This window comes from Tubulanus polymorphus, chromosome 1, assembly GCF_964204645.1.
Source record: "Tubulanus polymorphus chromosome 1, tnTubPoly1.2, whole genome shotgun sequence".
In the NCBI taxonomy this organism is placed as follows: domain Eukaryota; kingdom Metazoa; phylum Nemertea; class Palaeonemertea; order Tubulaniformes; family Tubulanidae; genus Tubulanus; species Tubulanus polymorphus.
Window position 1 is genome coordinate 5,102,159 of NC_134025.1, and position 25,991 is coordinate 5,128,149.

A 25,991-nucleotide genomic window follows, 5' to 3' on the forward strand; every position below is an offset into this window, starting at 1 on the left:
TAATAAATTATTCCCATTTCCATAGAACAGCATTTCCAAAAGGTTTAAATTGTCCGAAGCTTCAGATTAGCCACGCTGTACTTTTCCTACTTTTCCTTGCAATCCCGATGCGGATATAAGAACTCGAAGATCCGAAAATAATTTCTTCTTTTTCAACAGGTCCTCTTCAATCATATATCGGTGATATTCGGTTTCCGAAAACCTCATTGCGTCGGAATGAGATCGTTTCTAGAGCACTCATTTGTCATCGAGAAATAAGCTTGAATGAGATCATTTAGCCAGAGGCAATTGAACCCGTAACCGAATCTGGGCTAAATGATTCCCCGTTAGCAAACAAATGTGAAGTGTGATAAGCTTTTTGGTAATTGCTAGGCATCGGCGGTCAATTTGAGGAATCGATCGCAGAAAGGGCGGTCGACTTTTTGGAAAATGAATGATGCATTTAATACAATACATTCAATAGTTCGAAATGATACTCAAGTGATAAGATTGCCAGAAATTAACCAAATATTGAAATTTTGTGCAATCTTCGTCATTCAAAGAACTAAAAGATCCGTGGTATCTACGGTGCTATCAAGATCTTTTGTTTTCTAAAACCAGTATTGATGGCGAAGATAAGGCTCGAGTGGAACTAAGCCACATGGCTTGTTGCAAGTCTACTAAAGTTCTACTGTTTTAAATTCGACTGCCCGCGGTGCGCAATTCTGTCAGGTAACTGTACGGTGCTGCCACCATGTCACCTTGCTGCCCGGAGCTGTCCAGACCGCGTCGATGGATGCCCGTATGGTGCTGCCGCCATGCCTTAACGACCAACGTTAGATCCAACAGCAAGATCCACTACTACTAGCAACGTTAGTTTGTTTTCCAGTTAAGTCATTGTTTCGAGCGTTTATTATTCTTCAAACACTACAATGACGACTTACAGAGTAAGTATATCTAATCTACTTTATTTACAACAGCAGAAATTCACCTTGAACAATTCAAAATTAACCCAAAATTGGTAAAAAAGAATAATAATCGTACAAAAATTCCTCTTGTGCTAACTACCAAAAAATAAAACGTACGTCCAGACCAGTCACCAGGACCAGTCTGAGCTTCTGGAATCTGTGTGCGGAGTGCGGCTTTTGAGCGACTGCAATTTAGGTGTCCCCCAGGCAGTGTTATATACCTCTAACCTAACCTTAACCATAACACTGTTCTTTTTTGACACTCTGATATTATTGTCATTTATATTATAATTTTATAGCGCCACTGAAAAGGTTCCCTAAACTGCAGTTAGACCAGCCAAGGCCTCCGTCGCACGACCCTCCACGCACTCTGCAGTTTGATATGACTGATTGATACCTATGAATCTTTTTTGAATTTAGGCTGCTGATTCCAAACGGGAAGAGTACAGAAAATACTTAGAAAAGGCTGGAGTACTAGATGCTTTAACTAAAGGTAGACTATCCTATCCGTGAATGCATGATTGGTTTTTGATTACAGATGAACTCAATGACAAAGTGGTGCACCACCTTTTCCTTGTTAAGCTTTATAATTTCTAAACATACTTTTCAGTACTTGTCACGTTATATGAAGAACCCGAAAAACCAAACAATGCCTTAGAGTATCCTTTTATCGAAAACAGAACCAACATAGTTGTTAGTCTAACACTTGACATAGAATTTTATGAAAATCAATGATGGACTCTTCATTTGATTCCTTAACAAGCGTTAAAGCTTTCTTCGTCAGCATATCGGAGCTAGTGGGCCAGAAACTGCTGATGTCGAAGCACTTCGGTTAGAGGTCACGGAACTTAGACAAAAAGTTGAACAGTTAACCGAAGAAAACAATGAGCTCAAAGCTAAGGTAAGTTTAAAATATCTTAGTCAACAGTACCTTGAAAACTTTTTCATTAACATGCAATGTTTATGTATATATTTTTTCTAATTATTTGCCTTTTTCAGCTTCAACAAGAGCCAGCAGCTGAATAGATGCATTCCACTAATTTACTTTTACTCGGAACTTCTGATTTAGATCTTCTACAATAACATTTTACCAGTATTTTCACTGTGTGTACATATCATCAATTAGTTTACTAGGAATGTTCAGATTACGACTACATTTGGTCTCTATTGGTGTCGTTTCAAAAATTTGGAAAAAAGTTCCAACGGCACCCGGTACAGGAGTTGTTTATGTCAGAAGTTTACTGGAGCATATTTTGGTTACACAGCGTTTGAAATTTGCCTTCATTTATGAAATTATCAGCCTAAAATATTTAATTTAAATGTACAAGACAATGCTGAAAGCTGGAATGTTTTAACTTTGCCGTTCGCTTGGAATTTATCCTAGCAGCTGAAGCAATTAATTCAAATGAAATCGTCGACATGCCTAGCATAATCATCTGACACTAGATATCTATTATAAACCATATTCATTTCTGTTGTGCTGATTTTTTAAGATGTTTAGAAATTTACATTTGTCATATTCAATGATTAAAATGCTCTATCTATATTTCTGTTATTTTTTCGCCACATATGCTCAGAATTATCTAAATTCTATGAAAAACGATGTCTGAACGAGGCTTCATTTAATTATCATTTCATTTTCAATTAGAAAGACCTAGCCTTAAATGTTATTTCTCCACGTATTTATTTGAGGTTTTCGTATATTCTCGTGAAAAATGTGAACAAGGAGGGGTCACAAGTTTGTGCTTTATTCATTAGCTATATTTTTTTATTCGTATGATTCAGTTGTATGGCACCAATTCATCATATTTTAGTCAAAATTTTGGTTTGAAACAAATGTCATACAGATATGTGGCACCAGTTCATTTAATTATTCGTATATTTTGGAGTCAAGTTGGTCAGTAAGTGCAATTTTTTAGATGCAGTTGTGATCGGTACTGGTGATTGTTACATGATGCAAGCAGCATTACAGTAATATATATAAATCAGCTTATATTTATTTTGTAAAAAAAAAACGTAATTTATAAGTGAAACAGTCGATTTATCTGCTGTAAATTCTGATAATTATTATCTAATAAATGTTGCGTATTTTATACTTGAAACAAAACCTTGAATAGCTTGTTTTTTTGTAGTAAGACGAGATAAACTCCAAAATTTGACGGAGAACAATTAACAATATATTAAGACATCTCTACTGGACCCATTAGTTTCAAATGACTAGTTAGAAGATTGCGCCAAATTACATGTGTATGTAATGTATGTCCCCACATAGATTACAAGACCCTCTTTGTGCCATTTGTTTGAATAGATTAGATCGAGATAGCTGCAGTCATACGGACTGGTCAAATTGTAATGGTTTGTGCATAATTAGAATTTTTTAAATCACTCACTCGTTGCTAAAATACTATCAAACGATGCTGTTAAAACAAGTGATGAGAATCACTTCCAGAACAAACCATTTGACCCATGTTAATATTTGCTTCGAGCCTGGTCTGAATTTTCTGGCCGGGTAAAATTTTGTGTAAATGGTCGGCCCTAGTAAAAAATTCCTGTGTGCAGCTGATTATGGAATCTCTGGAACCAATATTACGTACGAGTAATCCATTTCTAATTGTATTTAGTTAGAATAATTTTATTTCATACATGTATGAAAAACATAGATTAAGTTTAACAATGATACATGAAAATATCTTTAACAGCAAAAACGAATAATGTTCATTATCCAAGGACTACTTTCAACACATAGTCAAAATGTAGTAGTATAAACCTGATATTTCCCGGTATGTATAGACAAATATATCGAAACTTCATCAAGGCTAGGCTTTTTATAAACATACATTTTCCATTTATTTTGATTGACTAGTTCTCATATAGCCCATTGATCAGCTGGAATTGTTTCCAGGTTTCTTACGGGTGAATTCAAATTTCCCTGATTTTCCGCGACCCTTTAGCTAAGAGTCCTTGATTGAACTGGATACAAGATATCCTCACTGGGGGCCATTTCCTTATACCACTCATCACCAGTAGGAACATGAGACTAAAAATCAAGTCCCTAACCTTTACCCAATTTTCAAGAGAAGAGTCAGAATTCCCCGATTTTCCCTGCAGACAATAGGGAAAATAAATCCGGAATTCCCTGATTTTCCCTGATCTGCTAAGAACTCTGATTGTAGATAGGCTGTTGAAAACCCTACAAAACCATTGGTATATATTGAATGAATATGACTTATGCAGAAGTTTTTCCATAAATGTATTTATTATGGCTTAATTTACATAGATCCACAGCTATTACATTAACCACTAACTAGATACAGTTATGCCAACCACATGGTTTTTGGTAGCATCTTACCAACGGTTGTGGCATAACTGATCAATTTTTCATTTCAGGTTATGTTCCGGACATTTTGGTACAAATATCACAAATTTCCATTATTTAACAGACAAAACAATAATTCGAATACTGGGACTTGTACACTACTCAAGGATTATTTCTTTTACCTCAATACCCCTTGTTGCATAGACACTGGACTTACAATGCAATCTACATATTTCAATATGTACACTACAGTTTTTATAATTAAAATAGTTTAAAATGATGACGTGAAAAAAATAAATAGTGGTTTTGATAGTTTTATAACATTCAGAATATAAATATACTTTACTCAAATGAATGTAAATAGAGATTTGAAATGCCTTTGACGATAAGCATAGGTATATAAGGCACAACACTATTTGACCGGTTAAATTCTATTCAATTTCAAATTTTAGAAATGGTGCCTTTCTGTAGGTTGGGACTTGTAAAACTTTCACCATTAGTGGATGAGAGGTGGCTTTTGTGTAAAAATATCAGTAAAATGTGATGATCATTAGTAATACGAATAAGTAATAAGTAATAAGAATACTCCCCATTTACAATATCAACGTTCAATAACAACTTTATCACAGCCACATCTAACAATATAAAGTGACTAAGTACTCTTGCCTTCCGTATCTATCAAATCAGTTAACTCCATTTTACTGTAGAAATGTAATTCTTGAAATCCTCAGTAATTTACTCAATCATTTCAATCACAATCACAATGTACTAATCACTGACCGGTGTCTCATCAGCTAGTAGCGGCTTTAAAAACGTAAACTGTGCTCACAACAACTTGTAGAGATCAATGATAATAAACCGAGAATCAACACTTAATAATCATAAGGTTTTCAAAGAAAAAATGAGCGAAAACTTGAATTCAACATGAGCCACAAATAATCACATCATTGGTATCTAGCTTCTTGACATCATATCATGAATACTTGATTCAGATTGTACTATAGAGTTTACTGAGTACTGTCATTTAAGAGACAGTCGTAAAACATCTAAACTATTGCTAGAATTAAATAGTTCGTTACATTATATGAGTATTACCCATTCAATTAGATATACATGTATATATACTTGTTCAATTTCAGTTTGCCTCATATATGTTTTATTCGATTTTACATGCCGTAACCGTTTAATTGTCCCTGAAAACAAAAAGTACTCTGACGCACCAACTCAAGGGTTACCGAAGGAAATATTTTTATCCCTGCTGTTGATAATTACTTCCATCAGCAGGAAGCATTTTGCCTTTTAGTAAATCTAGTTGGTTAAAACGGAATTACATTAGACCAGGATTAAGCTGTAGTTCATCTTGATCTCCAGTCTGATCATCATCTTCATAATTCAAATCACTGGCCTCCATTAACTTTCTCATCATGCCCATGATCGTTTCGTTTTGCTCAGTGAGGTTCTTCAGTCGAAGGCGCATTTTTCCAATGTCTTTCTGAATGACTTCTTGTTGTTCTTCGATTCTTTCAATGTCATCCTAAATAATAAATAGGTTAATTTTCATATTACTACAATGACTATTTTCATATCATGATACATGATGAAAGACATTGGAACATAAATGTTCGATGAGAAGCCACCATAGAGAAAATGTTTGTATTGATTATCTAGTTCTGACACTCCAGATTCCAACTCACCAGTTCTGGATTAAGAGCCTGAGCTATAGTGGATGCTGATAATGTGCTTTCCCAATTCATAAATTTTCTCACAGCCCCCATTCTTTTGTTCGGTCGAATCGTTTCGCACTTGCGTATAAACTTCCGTCTCAGAAATTGTGGCAAGATGCCTTCAACTTCAAGAGCCAATTCAACCTAGAGAATATTAACACATGAAGTTCATCAATACAGAGATACTGAACTAAAATATTTTTCTAATGTGAAGAAAATAAGAAGCTGTACCTGCATTGCTAATCTCTTAAGGACAGCCTGTTCTTGTACAGCTTTGATGTCATCTACAGCCAAACCAACCTACAACATTTAGAATATACTATTAACGCAACCATAAACTCATTAATATTTCAACATTAAGCCAGCTCTTTAAACCACTTAAAATCAACTTGTCAATCATAAATATTACAATATTGAGAAGTAAGATTTTTTGTATACAAATAATTGTATCTGAATTATATAAAACAGTTACAACACTGAATGAGCGCTTCATCTGCTGAGATACAGAAAAGAACATCTGATATCACACATAAAATATCTGAATACATGTGTATGTTGCACGTGACGAGTGATCAGCATTCATTACAGCACGCTTATATTCATTTTGATTCACTAATAATTTCGATTTTGATCCTTCTTTCGAAACTCAATCCAATCAAATTGAAGCATTCTGATTTCTCTTGATTACATACACATAAATAAATTGGAGTCATCCCTATATCATCATATACACAATATTGATATTAAAGTCATATTTTTCCTTCACCTCCAATTTGTGTATCTTTTGATTTTAAACCCCTTCATCCTAATGTATACGTAATGTATGGATGAACCTAATCATGAATTCTAGGAGCATTTATCGATAAAGCTTTAATCAGACGAAAACATCTCGAGGTAAAATCAGAGGATGCTGTTAGGAATTGAATCTATTCGGAAAATCATTAAGACGCATGATCCAAAAAAATAACACCCTGGGTCTGACATTACACAGGCAGGAAATTGGCCAAATGGACCTATCTAAATGCAATATTCGGGGGATTAGTGAGGAATCAAAGATCTATTATGGGAAGAATGTAGAAAAGAAACAAGTTCTCCTACTCGAATGCAAACATAAATTAAACTAGGTATTCTACATTTTTAGTTAAAACAAAAACAACAACGAACATTTTAATGTAGATACATTAATACATATATGAGTAAAGAGTGATTAATTCGAGTGAAACAACAATTGGCAAAGAGTGAAGGACGAAGGACTCTATAGGACAGTAGTGCGCCGAGATTGTTATAAATTACCAGCAAGTTCATCGTGATGATTGACATCATGATGACAAATGTATAGAATAGGATATAGGACATGGTCTCATAGAACACCATTGAGACATAGGTAGCTTCGGATCTCGGGTACATAGTCGTAAACAAATCGTCGTACTCAAATTCACCGATCATCATTACGGTCGTCTTAATGAGCGAAAAGTCGAATCGTCGAAACGACACCTGAAACATATACCGATCGCAACGCGTTAGTTTCAACAGTTTCAACATTATCTAACCACTACTTACCAGTAAATTCATTATAATGATCGACATGACGATGAGGAAGCCAACGAATAATATATACATGGTAATCGGGTAAAAATGGTTTCCCGCGTATGAACCATCGAGCGTATGAAACACGCCTTCATATTCCATTTCACCGATCATCATCACCATCGTCTTCACTAATGTTTTACCGAATGAATTAAACGTCACCTGCAATATTCGCCCGTCAAACAACACTGCATATACATGTATATAATACAACACATGACTGCACAGACCGATGGAGTAACAATTATCAATGCCGGTATTATACCTTATTATCATTTACATTATTCCTTACTTATTAAAGCTCATTATTATTACTATTTATCATTAAATTCTTTTTCAAGGGGCCTGAACGTCCTAGTGATCATACAGCCTTTATGGCTCTATTCAGGCCCCCAATCATCAAACTTGTGCATTAATACAAGCCCTTTATAATGTCACTGTTGGGAACAATGAAAAACATGGCAATAAAATGAAGCCATCATGATCAAGAATGGTATTTTCATTGAATATGACTTAGATTGAGCAAATCTGTTCTCTGTAAATGTTGGTGTCAAATGAGCAGTGGCATTAACAAAGATAGCGTTATAAAGCCATGGACATTGACTGGTATCGTTTTATAGTCAATTACTGTGTATGAATGATTGAATTACATAATCTTTGAATTAGGCATGAATCAAAACCAGCCGAGACCTTAACAATACATTGATAGGCTATCGTGTCAGTGTACAGTCACTTGTTACAATTCACAATTTGTCCGTTTTTTACGATGGGACAGATATTATACAAACCTGATTTTGTAACAGCATGTAAAACGCGAATGCGAACGCCAATATGAACAGAACGAACACGACGAAGAAACGAAGAAATGTACGGAAAACATCCGTAAACATCACCACGTAGATACCAAAACGCGGAACTTTACGAATGAATAACACAAGATCGATCCACGCTAAAAATATACTCGCTGCTCCAACTTGCCACTGCCATGCCTAATGAGAGAAAACTACATATCAGAACAATGTTTTCCCGAAGGTGACTTTTAGAATATAGTTGAAATGCTAAATAAACTACTAGCTCTGGAGACTTTTATATTTTTCATTATAATTGTGGGATATTCTACATACTATCTTCACAACAAGGATGTAATGTTTCATCAATGGTTATACATATCAGAACATCGGCATGGTCGTTCAAATGACCAGTAAATGGAGGAATTTCTTACCTCTCTGATGCCGATTTCACTTTGACAATCAGTAAAGTCCATCACTAGTAAAATTGCAGTGACATACATCACCCATTCAATGAAATTCTCCATTGTGAGGTAATGCAGTTTTGACTGATATATTTGGAACAGCTGAAAAATAATTGAAGACGCTCATGTACAAACTGCTATGTTATTCTTCAAAATCATAACCCTAAATTTTACATACAAAGAATTAGCAATCAAAGTTCGTATACGTTTTTGAGAAGAGCAAAATCTGAATAAATGTCAATCGTATTGAAATATTTACCTCTCGCAGTAGATTGAAAGCCGTCAATGAAATTATGACCCATTTCGATATTTTTAAGATCAACTTCCCAGTTTCATCCAACAATTCAGTGTAACCATTTGCCCTAACATCCTCACAACCAGTACAATTCCTATAGTAAGAGATAAAAGATACTTAACTTGTAGCCATCGGATTGAAAGGATTTAGAACAATGCGAAATTATTCAAAGATTTTACGTACATTGTAGATTTGCAGTAGGCAAATGGAGGAAATGCGACCATTGTATACGTGGTAAGAAACGTCAAAAATATGACATAAAAACTGAGATTCCCGTAGTAAACATAACGACCAAAGCTATTCCACTTGTGACGCAATAGTGAAGTAACCAACGGATGCATCAGTAAATCTTCACGATTGGACTGCACCTGAATAAAAATGCACCTGATATTAAGTAACATGTATATTTCTAACGAGTACCGGGCATCTTTTCCTGATCATTTACCATTATCATCAATGGATGATTTTTCTTAATAAGAGTTGAGTCCGCTGAATATGGTTTAACGTCTTCTTTCAGACGAAATTCTTCATCATAGATATCGCCTGAATAAAAAAATCAATATCACTTACTTACTAATTAACATTTACAAATACAAATTTACAAATCACAAAACCAGGATCCTTTATGCAAACCTGGGTCAGTTCCTGATTCGCTTTGTGGAATTTCCTTCCAGTATGAATACATGTCATCCAGAAATTCATAGTTGAATGTGATTTTGTACTTCGGATGTTCAGCATTCATTGAATTAGATGACGTACACTTCATGAAAACTTTCTCAGCCACATCTGAAATCAGGTCGATCAAGTGTTACACCGATCCACTTGAGAACTGGGTTTTTCTCAAACAAGACTATGAAAAACAAGTGTATGAATTATAAATACCTGGCATCTTCTTGATGAGTTTCCTCATGGGAGTATTCCTCCTACCAGAGGAGGGATCTGAAGTTTCATTTCGTAATGCTTCCTCCCAGCGGTCACTTTCACAAATAACAGTAGCTACATCCCTGAAATAAAAAATGTCACCAGTAAAGAATATGACTTTGATGTCGATTTTCATGTGTGAGTGCTCCCCACGGGAATGTGGTAAAACCTATTACCTGAAGTTATTGTCAATAGCTAAGTCGAGACAATTGTTACCATCACTATCACGCTGCTCCACTGAAGCGTTCCATGCGAGCAACAATTTAACCATATCAGCATGACCTCTAGATGATGCCAAATGAAGGGGTGTGGTCTATAATAACAAAACACAGAATCATTTTCATTATGATTTAACACTGAGTATTTAGTGATTTTAGCCAAGTAATGCGTTGTACATGCGGTTACACCCAAAATATACTTTAGCTACAACTTAAGTGAAACAGAAATCACGGAATCTTGAAGTAATCAAACCATGCATGAATCAAAAACGTATAATAAACAGTTCTTGTCAGAGAAAAGGATTGAACTATGGTATCTAATAGAAAATTATCAACACAGTTTATATTCTAAGGGAAACTTTGAAGATGAACACACGTTTTTCTCACTTTCATAGAGTAATTCATGTTAGATTACATTACTATATCAATATACAGCTGGTCATAGTCAAAATTAGAGACACACTACAAGTGTGTTTTTACTCAAATACATGTACTTCTGAAATATATGCTACTCAAATGTGGTAATTAATGCTAATTAACTTTCAAATTGCATACATAGAGAATGGGTTAAAATTATACAGCTCAAAGAACACGATCAAATAAATAATTCTACAGAGATAAATCAACATTTCCATTCGAGATCATTCTTCGATCAGATAGGGCACCAATCAGTGGTTCAATTTGAAATTGGAAGCAAATGATTTCTAAAGCACGATGGAAATGTTATAACATAAGAAACTCACCATACACGAGGGACAACAATAGATTTTACAAATAGATCTTTTATACATTCTACCGATACCTTAGACTTATCCATAGGGTCGACAGGACTGTCATTATCAAGTAAACGACGAGCTGTCTTAACCCAACCTTTTGCGGCTGCGCAATCGAGTGGTGTCCACAGATTACAATTCCTGTCAGCAAGATTATAGCAAAGTTAAATAGCGCTAACTACGTAATAAGATATCAAAGCACAGATACTGTCACCAAAAGAGAAGATTGTGAATAAGAATCCTCCCAACTCGGCACTCATGATGTTGGGTGTCTAATTTTCAGCTCCCTTTGAAAGTGTTTACCGGTAGTTTTAACTACATGTTAGCCTTTTCGACACCAAACACCTCTAACACCATTTACAGTATGAATATAATAACGGTATCACAGTCACCACAACTACCTGGTACGTATATATTGACAGGCAAATAGTTTAGATTTGATGCTTCTCGGATATATGATTATAGATAGAATCCTTTGAAAGTGATACTATACAGAAATCCATACATAATTTAGGCAAATGATTGCCATCTTGGTGAAAAGAATATAATATATGCCCAAATACGAAACAAAAGTTAAGACTACCTTCGATTTATCAAGAGGGTCAACGGGACAGTCGTGGTTCAATAATGCTTTAGCAACGTTCATTGAACCATTGGCAGCTGCACAATCCAATGGAGTCCATAAAGAACAATTCCTAAGCAAAAGTTGTATCACTGAATATCATTGTTATTCTACCAGATTTTAACAAAATCGATTCCTATATAAATGATGTGTACCTGACCTATAGAAACATTTAAGGGCCTGATTTTACGAATTCACTCAGTGGAATATATATTCATATTAAACATCTTATAAGATGAACTTTTATATGACTAAAGTTGCAGTGACTTTTCTTCATGGGGGTGACAAAGAATACCACGAAATATCCCATATCTGTGCTAAGTGTGTAATAATCTTTTGTGCAAATAAATGTTCAAATCAATCAAAGTGTATATGTTCTAAATATGTTAGTGGCATTTAATTGTTACTTTGCTTCGATTAGTTCAATCAACAAGCCGCGCTACCAACAGCAGTCAACATTAAATCATAAACCAATCGATCAGATTGATAGTTCAATAAATCAATCAGTTATTGGTGGATATTGTGTTAATTGGTTAAATGTAAATGTATAATGGTGTAGTACGCGTTGTATACCTTGGATTTGTCTAGAGGATCAACAGGACAGTCGTTGTCCAGTAAAACCTGCGCGCATTTCAGTGACCCATTAGCCGCTGAACAATCAAGCGGGGTCCACAAACTGCAGTTCCTGGTAGCAACGAAAGTGATTTTTGTGTATAATTACATTGTTCAATAAACATACCCATGCTATCAAGATGTATTTTCGTACATGATACTAAGTTCAATTCGTCATTTATTCTCCTCAAGTGGTCGAGGTAGCAAAGTGATCGAATCATTAGCCGCGGTGATTCAATACATATTCCATATGAGCTGGAAATAATTCAGGCCATGCTGATCACGGCGATACTCTACATACCTGGCTTCAATATCAGCTCCCATTTCTATCAGTTCAGCCGCGACTTTAGCATGACCCGCTAGAGCAGCAAGATGAAGAGCGGTATTCGAATCTTCATCTTCATCATTGACAATCATTTTATTTCTTCTCACCAACTCCCTTACAACTCTAAAACATCAAGCAACTCATTAAATATTTCAACTCCTAAAGACTACAAAAATACGATGATATTGATATTTTTTTGGATAAATTCAATAGTAACTCATTATGTAAACTTACTTTGTTCGGCCATATTTAGCACCGAGATGAAGTGGAGTTTGCTCTTCCTCATTTTTAGCATCCAGCTGAGCTCCATGATCGAGCAGGCTCTAAATACGTGGATATGTTTAAATCAGTTGTATTTACAAGTGTTTTGGACATAATAGTGCGCTTTGAATTGAGTGGAAAATGCCAAAATCTACCTTAACTATGGCTAGATAACCTTTCATGGCTGCGATATGTAGAGGAGAATTATCATATCGATCGCTAGAGTCAATCAAACCATACTGAGTTGCTTTTGGATGATTTGCTAGAACCTAAAATATAACAAAAGAGTCTAAATTACTCTTTTCTGTGGCATAGAAATCTTATACAAGTATGTACACATAAAACCAGCATAGTCTAGAATTCTAACTGAAATTACCTCTAGAGCCTCAATGTTGTCTTCCTCAGCGGCCCAGTAAAGAGCAGTTTTATCGTTTTTGTCCATAGCTCTAATATCTGCACCACGTTTCAGTAGGGCTTGTTCCGTTTCAGCATGACCATAACAAGCAGCGATTAGAAGTGGAGTGAAATTGTCTCGATCTCTTCGTTCAATCTTAGCACCCCTACGAAAAAACCAAAACTTTTCTACTAATGTTTCTGAGTTATTTTACTAACTGGCGTACACGATGTGTACTTGGTTCAACATAAACTTACTTGTCCAATAAGTACTCAACAACCTTTGCGTGGTTATACTTGGCTGCCTGATGTATTGGTGCGGCCTGTTGTTGATTGAGGGCATCAATTCTAGGATTATGATCGCAAAGAAGTTTCACAATTTCCAAATCTCCTGACTGCGCTGCTAAGTGTAAAGCAGTGCTGTAGTTTTTCCTATGTCCATTTACATCAGCGCCTAGAAATTATGATACAGTCACAATTTAAGATTAAATCGACATAGAGATATTAAAGATTTTCAATTACCGGGTAAGTTTTACCTTTCTCAATCAAAAGTCTAGCAACTTCATAGTTTCCATTTTCAACAGCTAAATGTAAAGGTGAACTTTGATCGATATCTTGGTCTGTCACCATCTAATGATAAAAGAGATGAGTTAAAATATTCAAATATCAATAGGTATGATGGCAAAATATATCAACAATTTATTGGATTGTCTTAAAATCCTTCTTGAATATATTTCTGAGAATATCAATAACGATCTTTAAGTCTCTTACTTGTGATATTGTCACCCAACCATCAAGCTTTTCACCAGCATCAAACAACAATTTACACATTTCGACATTTCCTTCCATAGCGGCGAGATGAAGAGGGGTTGATAGCTCTTCATCAACGCAGCGTAATTTAGTACCTGCTTCTATAAGCATACGACAAATTTCTAGATGATTGTGGGTAGCCACGAGATGCAATGCTGTCATATTCGTCTTGTCTACAGCCTATAAATATGATTCAACAATTTCAAAAGTGCATTTCATCAAATAAGGACATGATTTCAACTGTAAAATTTTCATTTCAAATTGTGTCACGGTAGGGTAAGTTTTTGGCTCTATATTCATTCATAATTGATTCACCCATTCCGAGTCTACTGGGATTATGGATACGTTTAGAAAATTGAATAATTGTTCATTTTTTGACTCGTGATATCTAAAACAGACAATGCTTTACCTCTATCTGAATTTCAGGACAAAGCAGCAAATCGCGGGCAGCCACTTCATTTCCCCTCATGGCGCTGTAATGAAGGGGTGTCAAACCATAGATATCCCGACAATTCGGATCAGATCCATGTGATATGAGGTATTCAATGACGCTAGGCTGCTCGTCGACATCCTTTTCAGCAGTTCCCTCTTCATTTTCATTCGGAGTGACATCTCCGTTAGGCTAGATAAATTGGAAAGAATTCATAAAACCGAAACTGCAAGAATGGGTTAAATTGAAGTGACTACATGCATTCGGGTGATGTTTACAACATTAATCAATAGTACCGGCCATTACTGAGGAAAATTGGGGAAAATTTGATCTAGAAATTGATTGACACCTTGAAGATTATCTAATCAACTGGTTATTAGAAATTGACAACGGTATAACTCTATATTCACTCTCATAAAGGTACTATTTATGCAGTATACAGTGACGTGTTTTTGTGACCATTCAATATCAGTGACAATGATATATTACGATCAATATTTGGAAAACAGCATCGCGATGCAAAAACCGTATCACGAAATAACTTCATCAATGTTCAGCTAAAACAGCACTAGTGTTTGCTCACTGAGCAGCTGAATATAGGGTAGATTGTATCCCATAAGTGATAAGATCAGTTCTATGTATTGCCAACTTTCAAGCAGGGTTCTTTTTACAGGGGTTAGTCTGACTGGTTTCTATTTTTTACCAATTTAATCTCCGGCACTCTGAGGAAAGAATGTTATATCAACAAGTGGCTGATTCATTGAGATTTCTCATCCATGTGATATGAAATAATATCCTGGGTGGATATAGATGATAATTATTGATATAACTAGATTGCAATGACTGGGTGTGGTTGAATTGTGCATGTTGACTGTTTTAAGTTGATCTATACAAATATGAAGTACCTAGTACTCAAACATTTCACAGCTGAAGGTATTATATCTCAGTATACAAGCTCCCACGTGAATCTGATACAATTGTGAATACACATAGAATGGTACATCAGCAGCAAAGCCAGAGAGGGCTATCGGTTTGAACTAGCAAATCAAGCTTGGTACATGTATTTCAAAGAACAGCAAAAGAAAAGTGACAAAGAACAGAAATATTGATTCCTATAAATAAGTTTAGGATACAGCCGGAGGATTCCCACTAGACGCATGAGTTAGATTTCTTGCGAAACCTTTTATGTGCAGATTATATGAACAGACATAATACATTATGAATATAGCCATGTATATTCTGTTTCCACGGCAAGTTTAAAGTGGAAACTCACAAGTTTAATATAGGCCCTAGAATTCTTCTAACATCTCTAGTGAGAATCTGCATTAAAATTTGAAGTTTAACAATTCAAATTGTGAAGCAACATTTAGAGCAATTCACACACATTTCAAACTCAAAGAATTCCACTGAAATTTCTGATGCCTCTCAGTAAAAGTGTTTCTATAGTTACTGTAAATATCCAATTTCAAGTCATTGATTAGAATCACCTATGCACATATGACAGGAATGAAACTATAATTCTATTTCAGCTCGAAGCGATGAAGACATCGAAATTACGAAACACGAATGACCATGTTTAAAACTGAATTTTTTTGAAACAGAAACCTTGACAGATGCTAAGTGGAAAAGCAAAATCAATGTGTGCTATACATGAGGGTCAAAATATTATCCATACTTGTGCAATTCCACTGTCCGTACTATCAGCAATCTGAAAACATAATTCATTTGTTCCATGCAAAATACGGTTCATAAAAAATTCTCAAACATTACAGCCAATGAAATATACACTATCATGTCCTCATTATCAATTTATTATCCCGAATATACCAGAAGGGGTGAAATTATTGGCTGAACTACAAACTCATCTTAGAAATTGTGTGTCTCATTGATTTCTTCTGGATCTGTCCGAAGGATTATATTGCTGGATTAAAGATTACACGATAGGGGCAAACGCACCTTCACCAAATTACTGCAGATGATTTTTCAAATTTTATATTAGAAATAAGACAAACATCCAAGAATGTAAGTATATAAGCTATATACGCGAGGGCAATCATAATCATTGATGTCATTTCATTTCTATCTGACCAGTTTACATTCTTTGACGCACAGATATATAGATGAGTGCTATGACTCATTACAGTACGTTCACAAATAAATAAGAGGTTTTGAACTGACGAGTACTATGACTTATTAGAGTACGTTTACGGTGTATTAGAAACTAATTCGAGAAGTTTCGTAGGTGTATTGATTAATATCTGGTAAACGTTTGAAATATTATGAAATTAACTCAAAACCATTTCACTTACGTTCATACAATAGCATGTAATTGATTGTGAGAGATGAAATTATATCAATAAACACAATTTCAGTATTATAATAAACAAATCAGCAAAGAACTTAAAGGAATTAATAGTTAATGTAATCAAGTAAAAAAAACAATACCAGTAGATTGGTTTGGTTTCAAGAAAAGGTTTAAGCATTACAAAGCAAGGCAATCTTTCCTCACTGGAAATAAATCTGAAAACTCCCACTGCAATTGATTTATTGTTAAGATGTTGTGTAATTTTCAGGGGCAAGGAGAGCAACCAAAATTCTTATGAAACCGAACCCAACATGGCAGTAAGAAAACAAGACATACACACACATACATATATCATACATACTGGAGCATATAAGGTACTACTTGTAGACCTGTGGTGTAACTTCTGCAATAGATTTGACAATAACACAAATACGTAAAATATGTATGTGATGACCATACATTTCCATAAGGTGAAAAACTAGACCCTTGGCAATACAGTTATTCACTATGCAATTAGTATACAAACGTCAGGTTTTAGTGTTTTAGTTTCTATGCAGAAAATGGTTGAATTGCTCACGAAAATAGTAAGTAATACTCTTATCCAAACAAATTTACGAATTACGAATCATCATTTTTGCGACTATTTCAGAGTTTGAATTTCAACAAAGAGCAACTAAAACATGATCTTTTTTATCAGCTTCAGTGAAAATCCATATGACAAATTGACAAAATCAGCAGCAATTACAGTACACGAACATAGAATACAAGAATGTGAGGTCGTAACTAATCTTACCTTCGAGTCGGGGATGTTTTCATCGACGGACCTAGATCGGTTGATTTTTTGTTTTTTATATCGAGCTCCGTAATGAAGAGGAGTCGCGTCATCTTCACCGCGATCGTTTACATCTAAATGAATTAAAAACGTAGTTCACGATTACAGAATATTTGTAAGAAAATACCGAATATTCTGCCAGGTTTTTAAGGATGATTCACTTACTCGCTCCTCTTTCAACCAGAAGTTTAACAATGAGATAATGATCGTAACGAGCCGCGTAATGAAGGGCGCTTAGTTTATTTTCATCATGCCAATTAATCCTTTTCTTGAGCTGACCCTTCGACATTTGATCGAGAAGTCGGCGTAATGAGTCAACATTGCCATCTCTAGCGCACTGAAATGAATTTTTTTATATCGGTTTAGAATAGGCCTAATTTGAAATCGGAAATTCAGCTCCAAGCAAGCTCATGAAAGTGTAATAAGGTTAATTGAGTAAATAAGTGGGTAAGTATACTAATATATGAGTTATTCACTCAATTAACCTGTTCTTCTCCGTTTATACCCCTGTTTTCAGTCAATATCTCACACCTGATGATGATCTCTAGGGTGAGATCGAAACGTCTTGTATTTTATATATTTTAGATTTTCTGAATTCGATTTTAAAATCATCTTAATTTGTGGGTTTTTATCTTATTATCCATTCACCACGTTAGAGAGTGGTTATTGTTCTAAGTATAATTGATATTTTACCTGATGTAGGGTTAATCCAGCAATGGATTCAGTGCTTTCAACTCTCTTTAATCCAGGAGATGATACTAAAGTAGTTAATTCTGTTGCACCGGGTAGGGCACCCGCGATATGACGCTGTTCATTATCATCGTCCGCGGGGTCAACAAACCCAACCGATCCAGCTACACGTGACATGTCGTATTGTCGAGTTTTACCTCCAAGGAATTTTGAAAATCGGAAGTTCAGCTCCACCGTATTTCTGGAATCTAAGATATCATCAGCCATTTAACATGTAAGATTCCAAGTTGGAGACAAAACTCCATGAGCTGAGCTCAAACTGCTGTATAAATTATTTAAAGTGACTAAATACTAAATGAATGCTATACATAATACCGTAGAGAGTATTCTCTATACACAAGCTGCCCGGTACTCGAAATTTAAGGCATAGCAATTCTATTCATTGAAGACTTAAGCATTCATGCACTAGTAAACTTGTCTTGGCCTTGCCCCAATTCTTAATCTCATTCATTGAGTTGTGAAACAATATAAAATCTTCTCTGATACAGTAGTAAAACAAAATACCATTTTGAAATGTTTACCAGCAGATGATTTTTTTACCCAAAAAGATACCTACCATTTCAGCAACATCTCTGAGCTAATAGTAAGCAGCAGAGAATCACTGACTCGGCCGACTTGGCAGTCAATGTATTTATGTTATTTTTGACAGGTCTACGATCGATACTGCTGTCGCCGCCTTTCGGTTACTGAATTAACTACACTAAACTGACTACACCCTTCCCTTCCTCTAGCGCCTCTCAAGAAACAAATTTCACATAATCCTCCATTAATCTGTGAATAAAATGTTACCTGTGATAGTATTCCGAGGTATGTATTTATTTCACCATTGTCAAAGAAGTGTAATTCGTCGTCTATTTTGTTTTTTCGATCCTAACAACCGTCATTGGTACAGAGTAAATCACGTACGGTGTAATCGGAATAAGAAGAGATCTCGTCAATTTGATATCAAGAGGAAAACGCGTAATCGGATTAAGTACTTCCATCTCCAACGCCGGGTATTGACAATCAAAGATCCAAATTCAAATAAGTTACAACACTTCAATTCAGAATTGAATAGTTATTGTATGTATTTTTTATTAATTACAAAAGCAACAACAGCCCATGACAAATCATATCCAACGAGCAATCTGAACAGCCTGATGGTTTAACTAATACATCCGATGTGCAATTCTTTAAAATCCGTCATTACGTCTTAACATCAAAACTATATCCATAAAGCATGAAACAAATATCTAAATTGCTTTAACTTCAGAACACCATTAATGTAAACCTTTAAAAAGCTATGGCTTTATATGTATACAACTTTGAAATGGACTATCTCTATAGACTGCAAGCCTGATATCATATAGCAGACGAACACAGAGCGACACTAACTATGACATTATTATCCCTGAGATAATAATCGATTATTTTCTACAACAATTAAAACTACAACTATTATTCATCTCGAGATATGTTTTATATTTACTTCTAAGATACTCTCGTAGGCGGAATATGAAAGGACTGCAATGTATCAGAACAAAAACGTATACATTACTATCATCTTCACTAGCCTTTAAATACTTTGTCATCAATATTTTATTCAGGTAAAGAACAAAATGGCATAACTTAACATCAAAAAGCATAATGATAATTACTATCAAAGAATACAACTTGGTTTGAACTTGTACCGGTAAAAAAAATATTGAAGAAAATCATCTATGAAATCATCATAATGAATTATAAAATGTCTATGGAATTCCATAGATGAAATCCTTGCAGCATAGCCTCAATACTATCTGTATGACCTAGGAGCAATTATCTAATAGATAATTGCTCGTAGGTATAACATACACTCCACACACAGATCACAGCATTATGAGTTCAACTCATTGTTCCCAACTGCAGTACTCGTATACCTATATACTATATCACTATATTTACCTTATTACCTATTTACAATTTAAAACAATTGGTCTTATCTAAAATTAAGAATACTATCATTTTACAGATCACTAAACAACTAACTATATTCTTGGTTTTTCTTCATAACTAATTTGAATAGCGCCACATAAAAACGGAAGACAATATTTATATATGGTACCTTACTTAGGATAAAATTAGACATACTAGGTAGTTATGGAGGGTAAAATATATATGTCATTGTTGTTGAATGTATTAGAACCACAATATATCAAATTATCAAAATTTAAGTACAATCAAGTTTTCTATTGGTTACGGAAAAATACAGGAACAAAATTATGCAGAACACCTGAAAAATTTCAAAGAAAAATTATTGAATTAAATTTCAATACGTTAGGTAATGGTACATGCAACTAATGAATCATACAATGACCATTACTTTGCTGCAGAAAACTATCAGGTGATAACCAGATCACCTATAAACACACAAATAGATTTAAAATGCCATTGAAAGCAAAAAAGAAACAAAAAGAATTGCACCTGGTTAGATAATAATTATGAGTAAAATGCATAGTATTTAAATTATTCATTGAAGTTTGAGTATACAATTGTGTAGTGTATTGAGTTGCCTTTAAGAGGAAGATTTATCACTGCTTTCTTCATCGGACTCGTCTTCATCATGATGATGTGTCAATTTCTTCGGTGTAGCGGCGCGCAAGTTTGGGACTTCGCTCGGAGTACGCTGGAATTTAAGTCTACGCGCTGAAGACGGCGCAACCGGTGGAAGAGGGCTAGCAACAGATCGACTGCGATGTAACATTGGACTCTGTGGAGGTGGCAGATTTCCGCTCTGGTGTTTAACGGTGGCCTCGTGAGGCATCTGAAATTAGAAGTTTCTAGCTAAATTCGAATTTAAACGTGGTTCGCCGTATAAGTTGTCAATCATTACAAGTCATCACTATTTTCGAGTCCTAATTTGTATTTCCAAAGTGTAATTCATCATTTGGATAAGTCACCAACATTACGATGATATCAGCTATGATAACTGTACAGTCAATCACCGATATACCACCCTCCCCTTTACCGCCGCCCTCGCCTACCGCCAGGTTTTATCAATGTACATCTCTATACAAATACATAGTGAAACACCCCCCATATACCGCCATACTCTCTATATCACAAAAATCGTTCTGCACCAATGTGGCCGGTATATCGGGGGTTGACTGTATAACAATTTCCGCTGGCGCCACACGCATTACCATTGAATACGATGGAAATCTTTGAAGAAATACATACCAACATCGGTGGAGCTCTGAACATGTATGAGAACGGGTAGTGGAGAAGATTGAGGAATGTTGCAGCATATATATCAGCATAACGAGTAACCTGGCTGGCGAAAAATGACTGACGGGAACCACTACGAAATAGACTTCCAAGCATACCATAGGACATATCCATTTCATGAGATACTTCCTGAATTAAATAAACATAGTATTTGAATATGTTAGCTGCCAGCCAAAATATAAGTACTTGCAAATCGCACACACATGCTGGTTGGGAATATTACTGTATTATAGATATCAAAGCTGTGTTCAGTTTTCTGAAAAAAAAATTCTGTAAACATACCCTTATCGAAGCTTGTATAGTGCGAATATCTGGTTTTTCCTTGGTACTGCTGTCCAGATCTCTGCAAAACAAACGTGACCAATAAATAAATGAACTCATAAAATTTTAGTAGAATAAGGTTGAATTGCCAATGATTTACCGATAGATATCACTCAGTGCTGCATCGTGATTCTCTAATCGTTTAAACATATCTCGTTTTTCAGTCCATACAAAGAGTTCTTGAGTCAATTCAGGGATGACTAAGAACGTTCGCCAGCCTCGCTTTTTCTTTGATTTCAATATATCTCCAAATATGTGATCACCAACGTAGAGGACACTCTTTCCCGAAGTGACACCAACCATTTCAGAGAAGACATCCACTGAACCTACAACAGGATTTTGAAATTCAAGTTTCCAACACCATACCTTTCAATCTCACCCCATATTGTCTTGAGGAATCAAAACATTATACAAAAGATCCACACTACTGCAGATTCTACATGAAAATCTTTTAAAATAAAGTTTCAGATAGAATGCTCCATCCATCAGAGATTTATTTGAAAAATGAGGATGGGTAGTAGCATTCTCCCCGATACATCAGATTACAGATTGTCATCATTAAATCTTCAATACTGTGGATCTACCCTACAGAGACTGAGACTGTTCTTAATTGATCTAGATCAAAATACCATTGTGTTGATAAATTCTTATTTACTGTATAAGAATACCTACCACCAGAATACACGTGTCCTTGCTGCATTGGTCCACAGTGAGTACCAATCTTCAAACTACCAGTTGACTGTTAACGATATAGAATAGAACGCAGTTCATTATCATTTGGAAAAAAATATCACACCAACGTAGAATCAAGAAACTATTATATACCCGGTCAACTTGTCGAAGAATTGTTCCCTCAGCAAAAAATAACGGTTTTTTTGCATCGACAACAATGTAATCAAAGAATGAAGTCCAATCTCGACCCTGAAATAAAAACTTCTGAATGAATGTTTTCTTTTTTCAATTGAAGGAAATGCAAATCACAGTATTCCTTTCAAAAATACAGTACCTTTGTTGATGGTAAATCCAGAAGATAAGTCATTATTTTCTGAAAGAAACAATTCAGTCATGTGAAATTTAGTTATAATCACATACACTTAAACCTTTTTAAATTCACTATAGGCCTGACAATCAATATAGCTAACTTACATTAGTGTAACTGTAATCACTGTTTGTTAACAAGAACGTTTTTGCTCCATCGCCCCTCATTCTACGAATTACAAACATACCATGGTTACTACAGCATTTTGTTCAATTACAGAAAAATCATAATTTGATTCCCTTACCTGTCTAACAGAACTGGAAGCTGTGCATGTTTTTCAACGTATAGTTCACAATTGTCTACAGTGTTCCCTTTCAAAGTATCCTAAATAATAATCCATCAGTAATTCAACATGTTATGCTCTAACTCTGAAATTTAATATTATCAAATAAACACAGATTTTCAGTTATCATTCAGTCTTACTTACAGGACCGAACTGATAATGAACATGGTCGACTGCATTCCGTACGTCTTGGAAGATTGATTTATATGACATGAATAATTCACCTGACTTGACACCATTCAAAGATCTGTAATATGTAATATCAAATACATTGTATTGATGAGGAATGGGCTGAAGGAAGAGTTTCAATGGACTGAGTGCAATAATCATCAGTACTGAAAAGCAATTTGAGGAGTTCTCCAAACATCAAGTTCTTTTCTTCCCTTTAAATAGTGATCTAAAAAAATCGCTGAATTATAGTTTTTAAGGATAAAACATTGCTCGAAACAAGCTCTGTGTTAAAGTTTCCAGACAATACTACTTACACTTCATAATCTGATGAATTGGTCAAATAATCCACCAGACATGCTAAAAGGTACGTTTCTGCAATTAATCACAACAAATTGAATTCATAACTTTTTCATGACTTGAGGCAATAGATGTATTATTTAAGAAAAAATATATCAAACTTAACCCTCCCACCTCCCTATTTTTAACCCATTTCAATTTATGGTGAAGTGAGCGATGAATTGAATTATACATAGTAATTCAATTCAATAGAAGTGACTTCACAATAAATTCATAATAAATGACAATAGGACCTAGTCATGACAAAATGGCTTGTTATATTTGAAGTGACCTATTTCAAAGTTGACTATTGACCTATTGACCCCAGTTTATATATACAACACATTAGGCTTACCCGGTAGATTGAATAACGTGTTTAACACAAATATACGGCTCTCATCTAGACTTATGAATTGATTTGGATAAAGTTCCTGTACTTCCGAACTACAAATAAGAACCACCGATATGAATTAATTTTCTAAATAAAAACTTTTACCAGGCATGGACTTGATGTAATAAATTTACTGAATATATCACCCAATATAAAGCTGTGATTTACATAACAATAAAATGCAATTTGAATGAGATTACAACGGATTATATAATTTATACGTCAACATATGTAATGTACTTACTATTTCAAAAATTTAAAGCCATGAACACAGGTGAGGATATTTCCATACATATCAACTTTCAGCAAGTTTCCATAAAGATTATCAAACCATAGACCTCTAGAAAATGATTACGGTAGTTAATAAATCAGTTAAAACAATAAGCAAAATGCATAATTCTATACTATCGATTTAGACATTCATGAGATATCATCAAAATTTTTGAGACCAAAATCAGTGCAGAACAGAGGAAATGGCAAATTACCTAACTGGAAAACTTGCATCATAGTCAAATTCTCGCATAGCATCCGGATATCCGATAGAAACTAAGCGTTCCACGATCAAATCAAATGCCAGAGATTCATATTGAGGTGTTTTGTAAACTGAAAAAAAGAAAACAAAATGATTTTCCTGTTTTTGTTGGGTAGCCTATCGAGTGGTTTCTACATACGTACCTGCTAATGTGTAATCCATATCAAAACCAAAGAACTTGATTTTATCCAAGTGAAGACTTCGATTAACAAACACCCTACAAACGTAAAATTGAAAAAATCATGAAAATGTGGCCTCCAATGTTACAAAAAGTGAAAAAGAAATGAGATATATCTGTACCTGTGGTGGGCATCTCTGTGATATTTCTTATTATCCGTAGTATCATTCATATTGATTGAGATTATAATGATTTCTTATCCAAATCTGCAAAAGAAAATATTGATTTTTAATATGCAAACTCCAGGGAGCCTAATGAATATCTAAGCAATTAGGCTCAAAATTATCTTTTTATTTGAGCCAGTGCATTCAATTCTTAATTCGAAATGCCCAAATAGTTGCTATCAGTATTAGGCCTATGTAGCCTGCTGATACTAGATCCTGGCCCCTGCTCTCCAAATCAAATTCCATTTAAAAGTCTTAGCAAGACTAAAGTGTCCAAATCAGACTAACCAGGCGATCACCCAGTGGCAGCAGTAGCCCTGACTTGTACTGACACTGACACCGTACACATGTCATATATATACAAAACATACACAATAAATTAATTTAAATTTGACTTGACTAATGATTGGTTATGTAATGTACACGAAATAACCCGTTTGAAAAGGGACAGACTCTGAATTTAAAGTTAACAGGAGGTAAGATGTGATATAGATGGTATGCCTGAATAGTATGCATAACGTGTATTTCGGCTCAGAAACCTTTAGATTTGTATTTTTGAAACAGGTTAAACTGCAGCTATGCAGCATGTCCCGTGAGAGGACCTGGGGCCTGTGACGGGACAAGGATGTCCCGTCACAGGTCCCGATGGAAAATGAAAACTTTGCATTTCGTAGACGAAATGTCGAAAGAAACTGCACTCCATTGGTTACTATATACACTCAAAATAATGTTAAGAACATGTTAATAATCGAAATTTGTTCGTAATTTTATTATTTCAGATCAATGATATCATCAAATCGAAACATTAAATGTAATAATGAAGATCGGATCAAGAGAAGACAGAACCACAGCTATCGAAATTTCAATTTTTAGTGTATAGACTGACTCATACTATCGAAAATAAAGTGAATGTATCTTGACAATTTTGGTGCCAATGGTGTTAGTAACCGTTTGTTA

General features: G+C 34.9%; 3 protein-coding genes across 10 annotated transcripts; 1 reads left to right on the forward strand and 2 right to left on the reverse strand.

Moving 5' to 3' along the window:
* Nucleotides 1–806: 806 nt before the first annotated feature.
* On the forward strand, nucleotides 807–3,042 carry LOC141911421 (c-Myc-binding protein-like). Its single transcript, XM_074802439.1, has 5 exons — nucleotides 807–926; nucleotides 1,368–1,440; nucleotides 1,558–1,606; nucleotides 1,719–1,848; nucleotides 1,947–3,042. Exons 1-5 carry the CDS (start codon nucleotides 912–914, stop codon nucleotides 1,971–1,973), a joined length of 294 nt encoding a protein of 97 aa, XP_074658540.1. The 5' UTR covers nucleotides 807–911; the 3' UTR covers nucleotides 1,974–3,042.
* Nucleotides 3,043–3,608: 566 nt separating this feature from the next.
* On the reverse strand, nucleotides 3,609–19,271 carry LOC141911212 (transient receptor potential cation channel subfamily A member 1 homolog). Of its 8 annotated transcripts, none has more exons than XM_074802197.1 (27): nucleotides 19,163–19,271; nucleotides 18,317–18,561; nucleotides 17,789–17,960; nucleotides 17,585–17,697; nucleotides 17,153–17,194; nucleotides 16,162–16,194; nucleotides 14,466–14,678; nucleotides 14,018–14,236; nucleotides 13,783–13,876; nucleotides 13,505–13,700; nucleotides 13,230–13,413; nucleotides 13,009–13,122; nucleotides 12,827–12,915; nucleotides 12,569–12,715; nucleotides 11,063–11,174; nucleotides 10,219–10,355; nucleotides 10,004–10,125; nucleotides 9,755–9,907; nucleotides 9,567–9,664; nucleotides 9,305–9,489; nucleotides 9,086–9,215; nucleotides 8,797–8,928; nucleotides 8,363–8,563; nucleotides 7,548–7,736; nucleotides 6,219–6,287; nucleotides 5,958–6,131; nucleotides 3,609–5,797 (listed from the first exon to the last, which is right to left on the reverse strand). In XM_074802197.1, the coding sequence occupies exons 2-27, from the start codon at nucleotides 18,488–18,490 to the stop codon at nucleotides 5,591–5,593; spliced, it is 3,699 nt and encodes a 1,232-aa protein (XP_074658298.1). In that variant the 5' UTR covers nucleotides 18,491–18,561; nucleotides 19,163–19,271; the 3' UTR covers nucleotides 3,609–5,590. The 8 variants fall into 8 exon arrangements, with proteins under 8 accessions (XP_074658298.1, XP_074658318.1, XP_074658305.1 ...); XM_074802217.1 differs by lacking the exon at nucleotides 11,063–11,174 and adding an exon at nucleotides 11,617–11,728; XM_074802204.1 differs by lacking the exon at nucleotides 11,063–11,174 and adding an exon at nucleotides 12,229–12,340.
* A 167-nt stretch (nucleotides 19,272–19,438) lies between these two features.
* On the reverse strand, nucleotides 19,439–25,543 carry LOC141898161 (cytosolic purine 5'-nucleotidase-like). The gene is made up of 17 exons (XM_074784013.1): nucleotides 25,323–25,543; nucleotides 24,993–25,076; nucleotides 24,836–24,909; nucleotides 24,646–24,763; nucleotides 24,405–24,500; nucleotides 24,125–24,213; nucleotides 23,748–23,805; nucleotides 23,407–23,509; nucleotides 23,224–23,303; nucleotides 23,087–23,147; nucleotides 22,947–22,985; nucleotides 22,766–22,861; nucleotides 22,613–22,679; nucleotides 22,041–22,266; nucleotides 21,902–21,962; nucleotides 21,572–21,748; nucleotides 19,439–21,155 (listed from the first exon to the last, which is right to left on the reverse strand). Exons 2-17 carry the CDS (start codon nucleotides 25,040–25,042, stop codon nucleotides 20,907–20,909), a joined length of 1,644 nt encoding a protein of 547 aa, XP_074640114.1. The 5' UTR covers nucleotides 25,043–25,076; nucleotides 25,323–25,543; the 3' UTR covers nucleotides 19,439–20,906.
* Between the last annotated feature and the right edge of the window lie 448 nt (nucleotides 25,544–25,991).